Here is a 21,652-nt window from a genome sequence, read left to right as displayed (position 1 = left end):
TCTTGTTGATTAACAAAGGGAACCCAGGTACCTTAAGTTATAGTTTCTGCAAGATCTCAGGGAAATACAAAGGTAAATTTCAGGAGCTTGGAAATTTTCTGGTTATCTCTTAAGTACACTACAGGATTCTACCTTTGGAATGCTATTTGCTCAGTTACAGTAACTGCTACCATTTCTCTTCAGCAATTCACCCCGTAGCCCATCTGCAATGGCATCGGGCCATTTTTCATCCTCTGATGACTAATGCAAGTCACCATTCTCCATAATCCCCTGCCCTCTACAAACACATTCAATGACTCATCCCCCCCTCACCAATACAACTCGTCTTTCTGCATGTTAGTGCTGGATTGTAGATGACAGGCTTATACACACAGAACTCAAGTTCTCCGTTACTTCTTCAGCAGGTAAGATGAGGACTACTCTTATTTGACAAGTCAACCCGAGTGTGAAGTAAAAAGATTTTCTGTAATCGGTTCTCAGACTGTAACATGGTATGTACTGTTCAGTCACATATGTAGCTAAGTAGGTTGACTGTAAAGGCTTTTTGGAGAACTGCTGTGCCCATTTTTCAAATCCAAAACTACAGTAATATACCTAAGAACAGAAAACACAAATCACTAAAGAATTCTTCTCAGTCATCCACTTCTTTCATCCTGCCATTGCCTTGTCCAAATACTTTATGAATTGTAGTTTACAACAGACATACGAAAGGGGAGTGTGCTCAGTAGCAGCTGCAGTCCTGAATTTGCTCAAAGAAAACAATAATCTGGGACAGAAAGTTTAAGGAGGATTACCCACTGCTTCCTCCCTGCTCACAATGTTGACCGTTTTGCCATGCAGATGTTATTTGGTAATAAAGTGTAAAGGCAAAGACCCAGGCCCCTCCAAAGCATCTCCACCTTTGCCAGGCTATTAATGAACACTTGCCAGGAAACAGTGACATAAATGGCTAAGGCATCCCTGCTTTTAAATAACCACATATCAAGGGGGAACAGGGGGATGGACAGTGCTCAAAACACTGAAAAATAGGTAAATGTTTGCCTAGAATTACACAGGAGTGACAGGTTTGAACTAGGTAATTCAGGAGGTTTCTTTCCTGCCCACAGAAGCAAAGCAGTTGAAAAGGTATCTGGCAAAGTCCTGAAATTGAGAATGATGCACGCGATATTGTAAGTGGTATTATTTGACACGGCCTTCTCCTCAGCAGTCTTTTACTTCTGCTTTGACTATATTTAGTAAATAGAAGCTTATATGGAGGACATCCAGAAAAAAAAAAGACCCTTTAACAGAACTAGTATTTCCAATTAGAAGCAATGGGGCTGGAGACATGGAAAATTCTTCCAGGCACCAGACAAGGAGAGCCAAGAGTTATAAAAAATATTACTTACTATACATTAGGGTTGTCCCAGCAACACAAAACCAACCATAACATTATGAAGAGTGAAAGAAAAAAGCAGCACTCAAATTTTACAATGGCAGGCTTTCTTCCATAGCACTGCTTCAATTGCAGGTGACGTTACTTCTATTGCAGTGGACTGTGCCTGACAGATCATACCCTCAGACAACAGAGGACAGCACATCACTGCTTCTTTCTTTTGGAGGCACATTGTTTCATGCAGCTCAGAACTTTTAAGTTTACAATGATCCTTTTCTATACTTCAACAAAAAGGGGGCTTCAACTCAACCAAATTAAAGACTCCTAAACTGCTTTCCTTTTCACTCCTGTCTCCTTACAGCATATAAGCTAGAGAACATCTTTTCCTGGCCCTTGAACCGCAGGCGTATCTGCTGTGCACCAGGGCTTATTGCTGGATTTGCACAGCCGCATGTATTCTCATGTGAAGTGCAGGTATTCCTTGTCATTCTTGACCCAACCCGACAGGGCTTGGCTACGCAGCACTTTCCAAGCTTCTTGATAATTCAATGCAGCTTCCTTGTAGTCCCAGTAGGTTTCTAGAGTCTTCATCCTGACAGAAAACGCACAACAATGAAAACATTTCTATTACCCTATTGGATGTAGCATCACAAAATGAAAAAAGCAATCAAACATCTAAGAACACAATGATGCCCTGTGAGCTCTTTCAGCCTACTAAACAAAATTTTCTTGTGCTTCTCGGGAGACTTGGAGAGACCCAGGCCCTGAAGCTAGTGTGTCTAGACGTTGTCAGCAGTCTTACAAAAGGAAGCAAACCCACAACTCTTCTACCATGCTTCATACACACTCTTCAGCAACAGAAGTGTCAGTGTTTGACTGTGTGACAATAGGTTACAGAAAACTTCATGATAGCAAAAAATGTTGAAGCAAAGCAGAAAAGGTGGCTAGAAACAGGTGCTTTGAATTGGGTGGAAGTAGCCTTGTTTGCAAGAAGCATGGATACAACTGTTGACTGGAAGGGAAGGGGACAAGGACAAACAGGACAGTTTTTCTTCTCCAACACAAAATAACGAGGAAGAGTGAGACCAAGGCGAAAATACTTTTTTATCTTCTCCCTAAATCAAAAGGGAGTCAGCAGTTTCGGTGCTCTGTTCCCCTTCATCATGTCACACCAGCCCCCCACAATCTCAGCAGAACCACTGGTCACTTGGTTGAGTGCACTATACCATTGACTTTCAAAGTAGAGAAGTTCAAGTCTAGAGTATGTGAACACAAGTGCCTCAGACAATCATCAAGACTTTTTTCCTTTCCTTGCATGCTTTCCCAGCCTCTTGCATCTTCCTTTGCCAAACAGTCTGCCAGACACATGTGGCACGTAACGTTTACATATTCAACCCAATATGAAGGTGAAGGTCATGTTGCTTATGATCTTCCCAAGAGGAAGAGACAGACTACTACAGGACCCCTAGTCTAAAAAGCCTGAGAACCACTGGACTAACTTCCAGAATGGGCTTTCATGCTCAAAGGCAGTACTGATCATCACCACCCCCCACCCCAAAAAACTCCCCAAAACATAACAGCAGACTATCAAAAGCTGTATTTCAGGCATTCAGCATTCTGCTATAAATGGATTCTAGAAGACTGTGACAGGCATAGCAAGCCATGAGATACTATCTATCCTGCAGACCTTAGGTTCAGAAAGTGCAGGAGTGAAGAACCTGTCTATGCCATTGCTGAACACAGGAGATATATACTCTCTTACAAATCTGCCTGCACTCTTGCCACAGCTAATCCATTTTGCTTTCTCTACCTCTTTCACATTAATCAAACTCTTTGAAACTAACCTCTAAGCTGCTCTGGAAACTTCATTGGAAGGGCCCACTGCCACTCTCCTACACCTGGCTGGTGGAACAGCCACAGAACCCCATTATCAGTGGTGGATCATGGTTTAGGAGAATCACTGAAAAGGCAAGACACCAGCAACTATCTGCGTAGCAGCATTCAGGAAAAAACACAGGTCCAGGAAGGGCCAAGGTCAGACCATCACAACCTACTCCAAATCCCCAGCATAAGCAAGCTGTTCCTCTCCCAGGTACTCCACCATGTACCTCAGACATGGTACAAGCCACCTGCACCTTCTCCTCCACCTCAAAACCATTCTCTGGGGAGCAATATGCATGCTTATACTTGAGGATAATGACCAAATCATTCTTTGGGAAGAAACTCTCCTATGCCAGCACACTTATTGCACTTAAAGTACATCTGACATTTATTTATTCTGCTGGCAAATCAATGGCTCTTCAACTCACGTCTGACAGTCTGATTCGATTTAACCAAACACATATGGGATTCTTCTAACCTAGATTATTCCAAGAGACCTTTGTTTGGAAACTGTTACAGCAGACAGTAAGGGAAAGTACAGCTAGAACAAAAGCAGGAGAGACAGTAAAGAGCAGCTCAGTGTTTCCACCCTACTACAGCAGCTAAAAGAGCACACATGATCACAACCTCTTGGGGTCTCATTCTCCAAGCAGACAACATCACTACAGGATTTAGCACTGGATGCAACAAAGCTGCATTTTAAACAGCTTCCTCAGCTGCCAAAATCAGACTTATTTAATTCATGCTCATCTCCTGCATTAGGCATCTAAGAAATTTTCAACATATGTGCAGGAAAAATGCTTTCAAATTCAAACTACATTACACCTGCCTAAAAACCTCACATGCTTTGACTGTGTCTCAGCTTTGGTTGGGCCATTAAAGCTCTGAGCATTAGAAGTGAAGAACCTGTGACATTTTTTGGCAGAAGTGAACACTAGCTTGCTGCCCCAGGCAAACTCCAGTACAATCGTACCATCTCCAGCCTATCCAGGTCTGCCTGGCTACACTCCTTTTATGTTTCCCTTTACTATTTCAATCTTGCCCCTACACTACTGTGTGAGGTAGACAGAGCGATTCTGATGGCTGGGTACCAGAGACATGAGAGGTGATCCACAAATTTCATTCTGAAAGGTATCACACTCTTGGAAAAAGCCACTGTTATGCTTGAAAACATTCACATGCTCAGCCACGCACAAAGCTGAGCAGAAATGGGCTCACAAACAAGGAAGCCTGCAAAGAAAAGCAATACACTGCAGCAATACTTTCTTCTCAGCAAGAAACCTCACCTTTAATCCCAGTTTCAAATATTTACATTCAACCCATAAAGTGTTTTTGAGATTACATAGTGCACATGAAAAATGTTGACACAAGTGCAAGGCATCAACCAAAACATTACTCGTATACAAAAATTAATGAATCGCATCTAAGAGGGCAAAAGCTCACAGAACTTCAATATATAAAAATCTGTTGTGAGTCCATGGTGATACAAGGTCAGAAACCATGCTTTGCCTGATTCTACTAGTATCTTCTTCAATGCTTCAGATAAAATAAAGTCACTGCAGGCAAACTTTGTAATTGACACTGATTGTTAAGAAGATACAGCACAAAGAGTGAGTTAACTCAGTGAGTGAGTTCCACTCAAATACAAGTTTTAACAGCAATGTAAGGTTTTGCAGCATTTGGAAGACTGTTACTGCACTGCTGTGTCTAGCCTGGAAGACCAAATTTTCAAAACATTATTGAAGAATCAGCTTTGCGGCTTTTTCAATGTCATCTGAGATGTGGGAAAAATTAATCACACTGAGGAAGAGACATAGAAGCTCAATAGATTAATTAAAAAAAAAGATAAGTCTTGAGATAATTATGATGGCTAAGTATTTTCACGGGGCAGAAAATTATACTTAAGAAAAGGCTCTTCAATCAGACAAAGATCTAACAAGCACCTGTGTGTGATGTACAGTATATTTATTAGTTAGGTCAAAGGACCAAACTGTCCTGCAGGCCTGTATGCAGTGGTAGGACCATCACAGAAATTTGAAAGGACTACAGAATGAGATTCCCTTGATGAAGCAGAAAGGGTAGGAGGCAAGAGACCAAAAAGTGGACTAGAAGAGACGGGGCAGGAACTTAGGGGCAAAGTGGAAAGAGGAAACTGAGTGACAGCAGAGCACTAGAGCCAACCATTTGCAGGAGGAGATGACAAGATACATTCGAATGGGAAGAAAATACAAAACTGGGTAACAGTTAAATACAGAGGAGTTCAGAGGAAACAGTTTGAGAGTGTGTGATTTCTTATCTGAAGTCCACACAGATTCAGACCACAAGGAGGAAAGGAAGAAAAAGTAAGAAAACACATCAGAATACTGTGTAGAAAAGGGAGAAAAAGGAAGCAGCAATACAAAGACTTTTTTTACTTTGCTCTTTAAGTGAAGAGTAGGAAAAACAAAGACTTCAAAAGGAAAGCAACGGGAAGGGCTGACTGGTGAGCTAGCACCTCTACTGTGTAAATAGAGTTTGTACAGCCTAAAAATTATGCCACATCTGCAAATCAGCTGGACTTCATCGGGAAAAGCCCAGACAGAAAAACGGTAGAGGACAAAAATGTCAAAGGAAATTACAAAGCCACTGGAGTCCAGAAAAGCCCTGAGGTGAAGTGACTTTATGTAAGCAGCACATGATCAGCACAGTGAGTCACCTACCCAACAATGCACCAGCTCACACTATTCTGAGGAAATTACCATGGCTAAACTAGTGAGGACAAACTCCCACCCAAAACAGGCTCATTATTTTATATTTAAAACTGAATTAAGGAGAAAGCGTATCTGTACTTATAGAATCAGCTGAAACCACTCCAGCAATAGCATGGTTCATGTTGACATCAGAACTTAAAAACAGTTGAGACACTTCTACAGACACAGAAGGTAACCTTTAATTGACAGAATTCAAAAGCAAGCAAGATCTAATAATTAGAGATCCAGGGTGTGCTTACTTCAGCTAAATTCACCTTATCTAATGTCTTGGTACCATACCTCCTACATCCTTTATATGGGTTTTATTATCTGTTTTACCTTTCCATGAGCCAATTCATCTTATTAGTCCAAGAGAAAACACAGAAGACAAGGAAACTGTTTTCTGCCACATCAGCTGGTTGAACTGGCTCACCATGAGGCTCGACAAGTGCTACTGATACAAGGGAGAAAACAGCAATCTACAGCCAGTAGCAGCTGAGACTTCTGCAGGAGCATCCCCATCGGCAGATACAAGCAGTTAAATTAGCTCAACAGATGGTATAACTGCATCCCAGAGCTGGTGAAATCATACCAGGAAATAAATCTAAAATAAAATAAACCCTTCAAGGCAACGGATTTGGAACCTTTTACATCTCTCAGAATCTCTCAGCTGAAGTGAGAGATAAGCTTCTGAATATATGAAACTGTGCCCTGCTGTATGGTAGCTACTCGGGCTGTAATACCACCAGGTATGTAACGCCTGTAATACAATGCCAGACCAGATGATTACCACGAGATACTCCTGTCTGATAAACCAAATGTGTTTTGAATACTGTAAAAGAAACCTCCAAGTATGGCTTCCTCAGACAAAAGCTTTCTGTTCTTTCCAGAAAGCCTCCATCTATGTAATGCATGCTTGCAGAAAGAGCCCTACGCACTATCTCACCTTACTAACTCTCACTCCATCATACACTTAGATGAAAAAAGATTTTAGCCTAGACTTTTCTAAAAGAACTTTTACTTCTTGTGAAACGAAGAAGTGGCATTTGACAGAATTACTAAACACCAAGCAGGTATCAATAACCCCATGACAATTTTGGGATGGGAAGTTCGAACACCACCAAGGGTTGGTGTTCTCCAGGCAGCTGATGCAACAGCTCACATTTTCAAAAAAGATACTTCCTCCTCTGAAATGCTGGGGTTTCAACCCCAAGCCCCAAATTAAGGTTGACATAGGGGTGATTCCCACAGCCCTTCCCAAAGGGGGGGTGAGTTTGCCTTTGGGCTTCCCTCTAGGGTGCGGCTGGCCTGGCAGACTGAGCCATTGGGTAAAGGAGCCCCAGGTGTCCCCCATTAAGTAAACAAAGATCAGGTGTCCCATCTAGGGGATAAAAGCTGGGACCATGTGCCGGAAGAGTGGAGTGTCTGTGTGTGAGGAGGATGTACTTTGCAGAGTTTCCTGTTGGGGAAGGACCTCCCGCCTCCCTGTGACTGGGCTCCAGTCAGGTCTGACCTTTCTAAACACGGGCTCTGTAGAGATTCAGTCTGTGGCTTCCTTGGTCTGATGTGTTTGGCTTGTTGACTTGGTTGTCTCCCGTCCCTTCTATACGAGACTGCATTTCACCATTTATCCCACCCATTGTTGGTCATGCGGTGTCGTTGTTGGGGTCAGTGGGATTGATGTCGATTATGTATAATCTGACTTGTTTGTACCCCCAGCGCTCACCCATGGACTGACCCTTTTGTATCAAATACAGTTTGATCATTGGTTCATCTTTATGCTGGCTGTGTCCTTTATGCTAGGCCTGATAATTGGCAAAACATCCTCTCATCTCCCTCTTCATTCCCTCCCCAGCTGTCCACTGCCACTTTCAGACAAGATCACTAACTCAGAAAAAAAACCCAAACTGTAGTGTTTTCTGCCACAACAGCAAGTTGAAGATGGTTAGAGAGGTGTCCAGCAGACACCAGATCTAGTGCAAGAGAAGGGCGAAGCTCTACTGATCAGCAACAGAGGTTACCCTTTTGAAAAGCAGTAAGCCTTCAGAAGTGCGCTGCCGCAAATTCTTACCTTAACTGCAAACAAATCACATGCAATTCTTCTGTCATTAATACATAAGATGCAATAGCTACTTCTCCAAGAAGGTGATTAAAAAGACCAAAAAGAGAGTCCTTCTAATCCATCAAGCACATGCTATATTTTTCAAGTATCAAATTTTAACAATTAACTTATCTAAACTGAGGTTCATGAGCAGATTCTGGCATCATCACAGTATTCTTGAATTTCATTAAGATAAATTCACTCTTCTAAATATAATGAAAATGTCTTTACCTGAGAGTGTCTGGTAGATCCTCTTGTGAAATACTTGCCACCAGCTTTTGGAATGTATGAAAGAGTTCCACTTTACAGATCTTGGATCTGATGGAAAAAAAAATAAAAATCAGAAATTCTGATGGAAAAAAAGAAATCAGAAATGCACTTCCTCCTACAGCTCACAGTAGTATATCCCAGCTGAACATTTTTGATAAAAAATACATTATGTTCTCTTCTTGAAGAATGTAAAAAGATCTCCACAACTTCTCCTACCCTATCCAAGCTGCCCACCTGCCTTTTCCCTTCGTTTTAAATGTTACATTGACAAAGAGCTGCATTGCCCCCATGTCCCAGCCAGCACTCTGTCAGTCTGCAGAGAGAACATTTTAATACCCCCACACTGTTATCTGTGTGAGACTGCACCGCCATCGGCTCACAACTACAGCAAGCTTGAGCTAGAAGACTAGTCCCAGGACTGATCAAACAAGCACAGAAGGACTCCAAAGGCTTGTTCAAACCGGCAAGCTTTGGTATTATTCAGAACAAATAAAAGAACCAGCAGAAATATCTGGAACAATGCTGTCCTTTTCACAAGGTGACAAGGACACATTCATCCACAGCTGCAGGGCAGTTAAATACAAAGAGGCTCATCAAAATAAAGTGAGCCAAAGTTTGAAATGTCTTTTGAAGATTCCATATGCATTGCTGTCAGCTTTAAGTCCTTCTCTTCCCCCAAAGAGAAGGCAATCAAAACTGTTTATAAAGCAAGGTTTGTTTTTGCAAGCCCCAGCTAGTTTCTCTATTTAGTTAAATTCTCTTTATACACTTGTCTTCACAATGGCTGATTCAGTCCTCCAACATGGACAAGCTGATTCTCCAGAAGCACTGAAAAAAATATCCAAAAAATCTTCCTATTTGCTAGTAAGTTCTTTAAGAACCCCTAAAATGTCATCTTTGCGTTAATCTGTCAGAGGTTCATATTGTAGATTTTGGTGTTTTAGTTAATTAAGCATTAACAAAAGCACATACCAGCCATCTACCTACAAATTCCTTTTAGTCAGTCAGCTTTACCTTCCTTGCTATTTAGTGTTATCCAGCACACTGAGGAGGGAAAAACTCCCAAACACCATCCCCCACCACCACCCTGAGATTCCCTGAGGGGAAAAAACCCCAAGAGTAGAAATACAAGTCTTGTTTATTATTAAACACCCCATCTAATAAGGTTATAAATTCCTTATTTTCATGATAGAAGTTCCTTTTGTGACTACCACGTAAGTGTAAACAGTTTACTTATTCCTTAACACTGTTTTTAGTCTTGATTTCCTAAGGAAGCAAGGCCTTTGCAATCACACAGTCTTGTAGGTCCTCTCTAATAACTTTTGAACGTTTTAGTGAATTTTGAGCACATGTTAAAAAGAGAGGAGGACCTCTCAACATTAAGTCCCTAAAGTTTTGTGCAAACTGGCAGCTAGCAGGTGGCTCTATTAGAGTTGATACACAAATGCTACGTAACAAATTTTAGTCTACTGAGAAAAAGGGGTCAGTTGGTTGGTTTCATCTTCCACATGTCTTATGGAATATGTTACACACTACATGATAAACTTCAGTCAAGTCAGGCCTAACTTTGAGAGGCTCAGAATGTGCAACTCACAGGCATGTGAATGAATTCTTCACAAGAATTGTCTAAGCTCTACTTATAATTGTATTCACTACTGTAAGGATTATCTTTTTTCTCCCAGAAAGCCTGGAAACCATTGATAAATCAGTAGTATAAGCAGTCAACAATCAAAACGTGACCCCAACCCTCAAGCTGAGCTTCCACAGACCAGTGATAAGTTTGGTCACCTTACCTAAACTGAGGAAAGTATAGAAAGACTGAGAAATTTGTCTGCAGATGTTTACAAGTAATTCCTCTCAACCACAAGAAAAAACATAACTGTTTCTTTAAACATACAGCTGATAGAAGGTTATGATGTTTCTTAAAAAGAGCACAGTGTCAAGACGACAACTGAAAAGGTGACACGTTTTGTGTTCAGAATCTGCCGCAAGCATTTCATAACATCTTCAAACTTCAAGGCAGAAAGTCACATTTCAAAGCAACACTTTAAGCAATCGTACATCCAGGTCAGCTGGCCTGACTCTTACAGAAAAAGAGATCTGTAAAAAGGGGACCTGCAACATATACATTTCTTTCACAGTCACCAACCCAAAAGATACAAAGCAAAAATTCTAACTTCACCAATAAGTTGTCTTTTAATAAAAATTAATCTTAGTCCCCCACCACCGTTACCTACAATGCTCTCTTTAATCAACAGTGACAAAAGAAGAAATAGGATAAACCTGTTATCCCTCAATTCAAATTCTGTCATTCCAACTCCCTTCTCTCCCTTACACAGTGACTCTTCCCCTGCTCCCTACCTTCCCCCTTTTTCCCCACTCCCTGTATTTCCTTCTGCTCTGACAATGCGTAACACCCCACATGAGCTGACAGAGGCATGTATGCTAACAAGTCAAGATTACAGGCATCCAGATAGCACAACACTGTCACACCTGCTCTGATGGCTCCCAATGCCCTTCTTTGTCGTTCCCTGCCGGAAGCCATCTGAGGTGACATCCAGAGGTTGCTCAGGGACCGCACTCCAACTGATAGCTGTAGAAGAAAGGATTATGAACAAGGGAGGGGCTCTCATCTCAAAAGCAGAACTTAACAGTTCCTTTCATTCTATGTGTTCACACCATACCATGCTGCTTCCCAAAATAATTCAAACTAAAAAGAGGACCACGGTTCTCTAGGGCCAGGATTCCAGTACCTAAAAGAACAGGTAAATTCTGTTTAATTAATAAAAATATACACACACACATGCACACACAGAGCCTTCATCTTAATCAGGTCCTTCAAGAATCCCTGGCTCTAAATATTTGGCCTCCAGCTTTGTAATTCTCCCCTTTTTAGGGAGATTCTACTTTATTTTATGCATCCTGTCCGGACAAAGCATGAAGAAATTTTCAACTCAGACGGCTTATTTTCATACCATACTGTGAAATAACTCCCCCAAGCTACTTGCACCAGTCACTATGTTTTTCTTATTAATTTATTGTGTGCTATTGTTTTATGCTGTATCGTATACTCTAAATTGTTCTATGTTTGATAACTGACATACATCAAATATCTGTAGTCTTTACTTGAAAAAGGTTATTAGCTAGTAGTCAAAAAAAAAAAATTTAATTTATTGGAAAAGACAGCAAGTGCCAACAACCTTATCCTTTACCCTCATTCTGGTAACCTTATTCCCATCTTAGACTGTAAACATCTTAATGCTGAAACTCTGCATACCACAACCAATCGATTTTATAAATAACTAGCAAAGCATCAGTAGCATCTTAACAGAAACAAAACCAATTGACATGCCCAATCTGTCCCTCCACAGCCTAACAACAGTACCTTTAACTTCTGAGAGAATTTTTGTTCCCAAGTTCTCCCATTTATCTGTGTTTCAAACAGGCAAAACACTTGCACATGCATTAACTCTAAAGACAAACTTCACAGCTTCCCTCCTTCATGATACCATCTTGTCATTCAAGATGCTCAAAACCTGCACATTATAAAGCATATTATAGAGACTGGTTATGTTAATCACGCTCGTATTATGATTCAACTCTATACTGCAATTGCTGTACTCTAAGCGTAAGCTGTACGTGCGTTGTGATTTAGGTACAATGCTGTATCATTTAAATTAAAATCCTGTGTAATGTCTAACAACATTAAATACATACAACTGGTATTAAACATTAAACCCTCCACGTGTGGAGTATCTAAAACCACCTGGTCAGAAGGTATCAGATTCTGACAAGCAGATTAAAATTTACTTAAAACCAAAAATGTTTCCTGTTCTTTCATTTCTTCATGGTTATCGCAAACTACAAAATATTAAACGGGTGACATTTTTCTTTTAAAAATACCAGTGGAAATGTTCCTAACAAGCATATTTCAACACTTAGTGTAACAGCCCTGAATTCATTCTGATTTTCAGCCCTTCAAGAAAAAAAATCAACCTGGCATAATTCATAAATGCAAAAAAGCATGATAAAGCATCATTCATCTTTAACAGGATGACCTGAGTAATCGTGCAGAAAGGCAGGCATACACAGGAATTTAGTCACAGTCAGCTTCAGGTATTTTCTGCTAAGTGAATTAGCACCATTTTTCAATGATGGATTTTGTTTCCTATCAGAATCTTTTCCCTCCTTGCACCTGTAAATAACTCCAATTTAATGAATCTGAATTCCATTAAGGAAGTTTGTTTCCATTCTATTTTATCATCAACTCTACCGTAACAGAATAACTTCCAGTTAAGCCAGAAAAATATACAACAGCAGAAGGTAGTCATGTCCAAGTTTAAAGAAACCACTTAACCATACCGATAGTGTTAGTTCCGTTGTTTTTTCCCCTCAAATGAGACCATGCTGCTAAATCACAACGTGACTTGCATATTCATTCATCACCATGACAAAAAATGCAATGTTCAAAACCTCCATCAATTAAACCTTTACACTATACTACTCTGTATTCTTTCTACATTCACAGATTTCTGGAGCCATTACAAACACAACTCTGCATGGCAAGTCTTCTGTTCATTACCAAGGAAAATACAGAACTAACTGAAACCAGAAGTCTCTTGATATTTTTGTTTTCATATTGCCCTCAGAACTTCTGCTTTTGCGGGTTATTTTCTGACTTGGTTTAGATTATAAATTCTTAATGGCATCAACCAAGTATTTATTCAGTCTGAAAACTCCCTACAGGGAACTAGAGGCTGAGCTGAATATTATTAAGTTCTGGCCTGAAATTAATTGCTTGCTGTAAGTCACGCTTTGCCTCTAGCACTGGCAATGAATGATGTTCCATTCCAGGAAACCACCAAACACACCTAATTTCTATTCAGACTTTCATACACAGTTACACAACTAGCCCGAGTTAACTCACCTGCACTACAAGGAACAAGTTTTGTTTTGCTGTTAGTTTGAACTTCCTGAATTGCCTGACGGCTATGTTCAAACTGAAGATCCGATTGCAGCAGCTTAACCTCCTGAGTGAGAAAACCAGCTGGTAAAAATGAGATGTGCTGACACCTAAAGTAAACACGGAAAAATGCAAGTGATTTTAAGTTTAGTCTTACCAAACAAGCCGATTTTGTGCAATTTCCCTTCATAATCTAAAATATGTTACTTTCACATTAAAACTGAATTGAACAGCAGAGAGACAAGGAGCTTTAGAGACATTTTTCCCTTCAGAAAAGTGTCTGTTAATAAAACAAAGCCACACAGTTTATTAAGACCTTGTCCATCCTAAAAAACGATGATGAATTGATTTTAAAACGGTCTAGTTAAAAGCTAGTATAAATGATGAAGTATGCAGGATAAAAGCTGCAGTATACTTCTGCAATCACAATGAAAAATGATTACAGTCAACCATATTACATTAACAGTTGTTTTATGAACCTAAAGGTTCATAATCAAAGACCAGAAAGATATAAAATATATTTACAGTTCCATGCATCATCTCATCTTTGTTACCTTAAATTACTGTTACACACTAAATGGGATTAGGATCATATGAAGAGGAAAAAACAGCCTGTTTAAACCACCATAATATTTACATAGAGAAGGAATGAATTAAGACTCTTCCAAACACATCTCTGAAGAGGCCAAAGTCTGCTCTTCAGAAGTCCATGATTGTGAGCTTGCTTTTTACTCTCCTCACTCCTCTCAGAATCCTGAACTCCACCACCTCACAGTCACTGCAACTAAAGCCTCCTTTGACCGTCGTATCCCAATAAGCCCCTCACTGCTGGTGAGTATGAGGTCCAGCAGAGCACCTCTCCTCGTTGGCTCCTCCATCTCCCATTTAAATCATTCTGAAAGACGGATCAGGTTCAAAAATTCCCCTTCTTTTTATATTGCAGAGCAGAGGGATGAGAAACAAGTATGCCAAAGCCAGAGCTGCCAGCCACAAACCTTATCCTTCACAGAAGTCCCAGACTCTCATAGTAATATTCTGAAGTGCATCCCTCAAAATGCATGAAGACTACAAACAGTGGGCTTCCACTGCACGTGCAAATCAGTGTGAAGTGGTGAAGTAGACCAATGAGAGATACTTGCTTGTATGCAAGTGTGAAGTGTTCCAGATGCATGAAGTTTTGCTCAAAAAGTAGTAAACTGGTAACACTAATAAAAACAAGAGTTGACAGGAAATCATGACTTTCCCATCTGGTTGCCAAACACCACTCATCTTTCTAAACCTAAATATACTCCACCACGCCACAGAAATGTCTGTGTTAGGTCTAGAACTCAGTTTCCATGGGCTGTACAGCACACCTGAAGGCAGATGATACAGTCAAAAGTTTAGAATTGCAGTTTTCAAACACCTCTACTGAGAATGAAATGACAATACAATTTTAACATTTTACACAGGATTAACTTGAATGCATATGCAATAACCCAAATATTAACCCCCTGAAAAATTTTAAGTTTGGATCCAAGCTTAGGAAGACAGCAAAAAGTACACTGTTTTTAACACAGTTCCCTTCGAAGCAAGTTTAAAATACTGCATCTTTTACTTGCTGGAAAGTAAGTCTGAAAGCAGTGTCTAAAATCAGAGGTTTTAGAAGAACTAAGCTGACTTAAGGCTGTTATAAAAGGTTTGTAAGAACAACCAGAAAGACATCCCTTCCACAGTGCAAAAGTCTACCTATGCATTCATCTGGATTCATTTTAGTCAGACTGTCTTTAGGATAGACGGATTCAGTTTTGGGGGCTTTTTAATTTAATTTTAGGAATGGTCCCGCAAGAAATAAAAGCTACCAAAACAATTCCATAAAAGGAAACTTACAGATACTCAGAATGACTTTGTAGAGTATGGATAACTGAATAAACCAAATCTTTCCTTGATCCTGTTAGAGGAAATTAAATCAGGAAGAGGGCAAGAAGGAAGTTCAACTTCACCACACTAAAAAACCTTCACTATGCTGAGTTTGTGTCCTTCCTGCTGCTTTTTCTGCTGGAAGGCTTTTAGAAAAACTCAAGTGGGTAACAGCTCTTCACTGCTCCATGAAGGGACAACCAAGAGGATCCTGAATCTAATGGAAATTCTTTTATGAATCTTCAAGTCTGATCCACCAGCAGTAGTCACCTTTTCTCCATACTACATAGGGCTACTTTTGAAAATGTGAATTTGCAGAAATTCACATTTTCTGCAAATTACTTTGGTCCAAAGTCCTGGTATTTGCGTAACATGTTGTCTTCCGTAACTCGTTGTCTCCACAGACGCCATCTGATTTCCAAAGGAGAGCACTTACCTTTCAATAATTGCTCTCCGCATAGCTTCTTGGCTATATGGACACTTCCCCACTATAACTGCTGACAGATACACTGGATACTGCAGGAAATGCATCAGAAGAGCTCCCTGACACCCCAGCACATTCCAGCGAGCCAGTTTATCGCTGCAGGACATAGAGCGTGTTCTGTCCCCACGCCCTGGCTTCACTCGTAGCAATCCCACGCAGTGATACCCCAGCCCAGGTACTCGGGCATCACCCAGCTCTCCAGGGACGCATTTTGCTCCAGTTCTGTGAACATCTACCACCTTCAGACTCCCTAAGCCAGCCTCCTGATTCACTGTATGCATCTCTACAGAACATTCACAGCTCTTTGTGTCATCTTCTCGTTTCATAGATGCTTGCTGAACAGTCAGCTCTTCAGTGATTACAGAAAAATAATTATCATTGTCAGTCTTTATTCTCTTGCTTGTATGTTTACTTTCCATTGTCTCTGATTTCCTTTTATCTTCTGGAGCGAAACAATCATGGTGAGTTCTACACTCTGCTGATTGTCCAGCTGCATCATCTCCAGTCACTGGCTTAGAAAGCTGGTTCTCTGGTTCACTAATTGGAATAATAGAAGCATCTCCACCTGAAACAAGAGAAACAACATCAAAATTGGCCAAAAGCACATCTCACAACTGGAACACATCACACCAGTAATATTATGACTACTATTAGCTTTCACAGATTTTCACTCAGGAAAATTTAACTACAAGAACATTGCCCTGTACAACGATGTATCGGACTTTGTTCAAATTTGAGCCAAATAATGTTTAATTTCAAGTTTTGCATTCTACTTAATAAATAATAAAAAAAGCAATTTAAAACAAAAATTATACAGCAAAAGGTGTCAAAGGCATTTGACAGACTACAAGCAGTGCTGAAGACTCACAGGAAAACGAGTCTGATCTAACCAAATAATACAGCCCTCCAAAATAATTAAATAATAACCTATTAAAAATATAATGGAAATTTTAATCTGTATCACTAAAAGAAGCTCAAAACCAAAATTCTGAAGCTCAGTTCAAAGCAAACAAAGCCTAACAGGCATGTGAAAAAAAGGTAATCAGGCAATCATCCTTGCTATTAAATTGGAATATGAAGATTCTATTCCCATATTACCTTAACAAAGAAAACCATCATAGCATATTGCAGCAACGCCATCAAAATCATGACTAAGCAACTAATTCACTATGTGAAGTACTGATGAGGCATATTTTGAGGGCTTAGACTTCTCCAATCTGGTAACATACTAGCAGTTGAAAAATACAACTAAGAGTGTGGCAACATTGCCACGTCCAATAAGCTGGTAGACCAAGGGTCATATTCCTACATTTTGCCAATAGATCCTCATCTTTGTGGTGCTGGCTTTTTAAAAACACACAAAGAGTGTTTTCTATGACAAAACAAATGATTGCATTCTACTCTACAAGAAGTTTTCAGTTAGGGGTGGTAGTGTTTTGTGGGTGGAGTGGTTTTGGTTGTTTTTTGGGAGTTTTGGAGTTGGTTTGGGGAGGGGAGGGAGAGGATGGTCCTGTTTTGGTTTAGGTTTTTGTTCAGTTTGTGTTGGGGGTTTTTTTGTATGGTTTTTGTTGAGGTTTTTTTTAGAAACTCTGGTAAATGTCAATGTTTTTTATTAAAATTCGAATACAAGGAGGTAAATTTAAAACAAAGCAACCAAGAGATATGACGGGACCTCTGACAAGTATGTTAGTTTCTGGAGAAGAAAAATAGTAGCCATTGTTTAAAGCGAAGCATTCCAGTATGTAATGAGCAGTATATTGGATTTACTGACTTCTCATGAATCGCATCCAGTGAGATAAAATGCCAAATCTATCTGTGGAAGACCAGACAAGTATGTCTTGGGGCACATACTGATACTGTGAGTTACTGCCTCACTCTCACTCCAGACCAAAGAGAGACCAAAGAAAAACAAAGGGCAGAAAAGATTCTACAAGTGGAAGCCATGAAATTGGTTTACTCCAGCATACTCACATGGGGTATGACTGGAGAAGAAAACAAATGAGATATTTGGTCTGAGTTTCCATTTCCCAGTTTCAGTTCCTGGAATAAAGATACTGCATTGCTGATGGACAGCTGCCAGCCACATCTGATGGAGAAGATACCTGTTAGGCAGAAAGTTTTCAAGAAACATTTACTTCATTTTTGAAGCACAGGAAAACAAAAAGCTAGATGCCCACTAGGGCCTGTCCTGTCCTGATGAAGTCTATGAGGAGCTAATCAGTTATGCTTCTGCAGACAGACGGGATCCAACCAACTCCATAAACACAAATGCATCACTGGAACCTTAGAAACTGACCTCAAAGGCTTGGATTCAGCGGAACTATCTCCTCCAGTTGTGTATCTAAGGTCCCTTCCTCCTACTCTGTATTTTCACCAGCAATGCAACTCACCCAATTCTATGAGAGCCAGTTTAGTGGCATCAAACTGCAAGAAACATACCCCTTTACGTGGCATTATTATTCTCCTGGCTCCTTGAACCGGCCTATCCCCCATATGAACAAGAGGACTGGTGTGTGGGAAACAGCAAAAAGGCCACCCTTGACAGCTAGTCATCAGACCTGCACTGACATCACCTGAAATCAGATCCTACTTCTTCATACCAAGGCTCTACAAGAGCAAGGCAGAAACAAGCTTTGGGGAAAGGACCTTACCACCACCTAGAGGTGTAAACATTAAGTTAAACTGCTAACGAAGGGAAAAAAAATGTTGCCTACATAGAAATAAAACTGTCTCTCATTACATTCTCATCCCTGAAGGTGAAAAATCTGGCTATTTCAGCTACAGGTCACACCCATTTGTAACACAACCAACCTCAAGTGGCACTGAGTTAACAGCATGTGAACTTCATGCCTCACCTCTGGAAGCTCCTCTTGGCCACAATTTCAGCATGACTGTCATTCAGAACATCTCCTAAAGCAGCAACCAAATGAGAAAGCAAACAGAATTTGACAGATAATGGTTCTCCAGATTTGTTAGCATTTGAAGGTTTAACATTGGTATTCGGCTACTGCAAGATATTTAAGCTTCCAGTCACTACAAAAGGAGGTCAGTAGCCTACACGAATGAGAGATAAAAGTCTCCACAGCAAGTCAGACTTGTTTAAATACCAAATTTTAACTTGTGCTATCTGAAATCCTTTGAGTTGAATAAACACTGGCTTCCTTCAAAACCTTACTGATGTTTGTTCTTAATAGTAAAGCTTGGTATTCTCAGATTAAGCATAATACCCTGAAAATTTCAAGTGTTTGTTAAGCTTTTGGTTGAAGTTTCTTGTTGCACTATGTACCAGAAATTATTTTGCTTGTAAGTAATTGATATTTATTAGGTTTACACACTTCATCTTCAAACTTCTTGCAGTGTCTGCCTATTGCAGTATCTAAAGGAACAGGATCTGCAGATTAGCTTTTATTTCAGGAACAAAAGGTCCTCTTTAACAGTTCTAAAAGTTTGAAGTTTAAAAGACAACGATTAACATGACCTACCAACCAAGTTCATTTAAAAATAATGTTATTGTAAGAGGAAAATATTTTCTAAACTTAACATCACTGAAGACAAACAACAGAGAGAGGAACTAGCTTTACTTTTTTCCAGTCAAATTTCTACTTTGACTCTTTAATACCTAGATTGTAACTAGTATGGCAGTTTAATCACAATTTTCCTAAATCAATCAGAAAAACGTCAGTACTAATACTCTTTCTAAGATTGCTAAGTCACAAGAAACATCCACAAAAATCTAAGATGCAAAATTCAGCTGCTTCTCTTTTGCTCCACTAATTCATTTTATTCTTCAACAAAGGATGTTATACAGAACATGAAACAGCCTAAAACTGATGAAAAACTGTTTCTCCTATTTTGCTCTACTCCTCCTCTGTAGTCTAAAGAGGATGAAAAGCCCTGTACCTACATGTTGACAAACATTTTTCCTCCTTAATCACTTTTCAGCATTCAGATACATTCTGAATAAGAAAAATGTGACACGCAGAGCAAGGAAAGTCCTACAGTATATGGTAAGAAATGGTGGTGGCTGTGAAAAGTCACGTGTCTATCCCATACATTTATTGTACAAACACTTAAAACTACCTAGTTGCAAAATATACATTAAGGGAGAAAAAGTCTGTTAGTGGTTTTCTGCTGACACCCCTACCCTAACACGGGGGTGGTATCTTTTACGTCAGACTACAATAAAACTAGACTGTAGCAGGTGACTGAAGCACAATTATTTTGCTTGGTTTGTTTTGCTTTTAGTTATGAAGTCTTTGGGTATGCAGGCTCAGGGCTTAAACTACAGATTTTCACATATAAAAAGTTTATTGGCCTATAAGGAGCGAGTGCAGCAAACTTTCAGAGCAGCCATTCTAGCTGCCTAAACCCTTCTCTTCTTGGCAAGGTGAGGTCTGTTTTACACTTCTAGCTTCAATCCAGAAGTCAGAGCTCAATGCCCTGGGCATTTAATTCATTCTGACATCAGCAAGAAAAAAGGTAGCTTAGTCTGTTCATGGATTTTACACCACTTACCAGTTTTTCTCATTTTGTTTTGGCCAATACATTTTGTTCCAGTTCCCATAGCAACAACTTCCTTTATCACTGAAAAAAGAAACATTAACTGAACCAACGATCGACAGAAGCATCGCTCTCATACAGTCATTCTGGTAAGACAATACACAGAACTTTGTGTAGAAGGGAAGGTACAGGGAGGCAAGCCATGCGATGTTCCAGACAGGAGACAGTATCAGCTAGAGAAATGAACACAGCAGGCAGAAGCACTAGTGCTAGGAAAAGTCTGTGATCCCATAGCAGGAGTGCTAATACAGGTTTGATAGGCTATGCAACACAGTGGAATCTGGCACAGGATTCCTCATCACATAGGAAAGAAGCATGGAATGCAATCTGCATGACAACACAGAAATGCCAGTAAGAGAAAAGATGATGGTGAACTAACACAAATGCACGATATAACAACACAGTCTGTTAAAGAGAGCAAACCGAGACCCTTCCTGTATTCTTTCAAATAGTAGCCAAACCCACTTTTGCAAGGGTTTAGATTAGGAATTCAGGTCCTGCCTAGATTTTTGCTACTTATTGAACAGCCAAATGAAGCTTTCATCTTCTTAGTTACATATGAACAGCATTTCACTATAACCATCTCTTCCCAGACAGAACCTGTAAAAACTTGTACAATCACGAAGAGTAAAGGATTTGGGTGGAGACATAAGAGATGGGAAAGGGTGTATTTTTTTCAAATATATCTTGGGAAAAAAAAAAAAGTAATCAAGAATTGCCACCTCTTCTCCCTCCCCTCCCACCCCGACCCCAACTCATTCTTACCCTGCAGATTCCCCGGATTATCAAGAACCTCTCTTTGAGTTGCAGACTCCACTTTGACAACAGCTGCCAGTGAAGTCCATTCCCTGTTTGGATCTGGTTTCCCCTGCTTAGGGAGTCTGGTCCTATAATGCAGGTAACATAGCTCAGCCATTTCATCAGCTGACCACATGGCTCCTGATGCAAGCACAGGTTCTAAACAGAATTGGATTCCACTGATCACAACACTGATTTACACCCCCATCTCTTCAAACCCTACCACTGCCTTCTGCACAGCACCTTCCGGCAGCGGGTTCCAACATCTAAGGCCTGGCTGCATCACCCCTTTCAGGATTATTTATAAGAAACAATCGTACGAGATAAAAAAACTTTTTCCCCAAACCACCAGCAATAAAAATCAACGACAGAACGCTTATGGTGCGGCGGCGGGTGAGACTGCGGGGTTCCCAAGGGTCCCACGCGCAGCTCCGCGCCGCACCATCCCCGCCCGTTCCCCACACCACGCCCGAGGCAGCGCCGCACCCTGCCGAGGCCTCCAGGCCTCCACCCTGCCCCGGCCGCCGGAGAGCCGGTGTCGCGCCCGGCGCAGGCCCCTCCCCTCCGGTTAACGGCCCCCGCCACCCCCTGG

At 40.5% G+C, this 21,652-nt stretch overlaps 1 protein-coding gene across 3 annotated transcripts; it reads right to left on the bottom strand.

The window, feature by feature from the left end:
• Positions 1–1,194: 1,194 nt before the first annotated feature.
• Positions 1,195–21,610, bottom strand: ADAT1 (adenosine deaminase tRNA specific 1). 3 transcript variants are annotated; one of them, XM_074913685.1, is made up of 10 exons: positions 21,547–21,610; positions 21,028–21,219; positions 20,218–20,286; positions 18,558–18,612; positions 17,674–17,804; positions 15,655–16,267; positions 13,284–13,429; positions 10,850–10,949; positions 8,318–8,404; positions 1,195–1,967 (listed from the first exon to the last, which is right to left on the bottom strand). In XM_074913685.1, exons 2-10 carry the CDS (start codon positions 21,194–21,196, stop codon positions 1,835–1,837), a joined length of 1,503 nt encoding a protein of 500 aa, XP_074769786.1. In that variant the 5' UTR covers positions 21,197–21,219; positions 21,547–21,610; the 3' UTR covers positions 1,195–1,834. The 3 variants fall into 3 exon arrangements, with proteins under 3 accessions (XP_074769786.1, XP_074769787.1, XP_074769788.1); XM_074913686.1 differs by having other exon boundaries at positions 21,028–21,149; positions 21,547–21,596; XM_074913687.1 differs by lacking the exons at positions 10,850–10,949; positions 13,284–13,429; positions 21,547–21,610 and having other exon boundaries at positions 21,028–21,526.
• Positions 21,611–21,652: the final 42 nt, after the last annotated feature.

Source organism: Athene noctua, chromosome 9 (assembly GCF_965140245.1).
Source record: "Athene noctua chromosome 9, bAthNoc1.hap1.1, whole genome shotgun sequence".
In the NCBI taxonomy this organism is placed as follows: domain Eukaryota; kingdom Metazoa; phylum Chordata; class Aves; order Strigiformes; family Strigidae; genus Athene; species Athene noctua.
This window is presented reverse-complemented; position numbering and strand designations above follow the sequence as displayed.

Bases quoted from the DNA above. Each gene is read 5' to 3' on its own strand.
- ADAT1 (XM_074913685.1), bottom strand. From the start codon at position 21,196: ATGTGGTCAGCTGATGAAATGGCTGAGCTATGTTACCTGCATTATAGG. The intron at 17,805-18,557 runs GTGAGGCATGAA...TCTGCCTAACAG, and splicing joins GCCAAGAGGAGCTTCCAGAG to GTATCTTCTCCATCAGATGT. The intron at 8,405-10,849 runs GTGTGACAGTGT...TTTTTCCATCAG, and splicing joins ATTGGGAGCCATCAGAGCAG to ATCCAAGATCTGTAAAGTGG.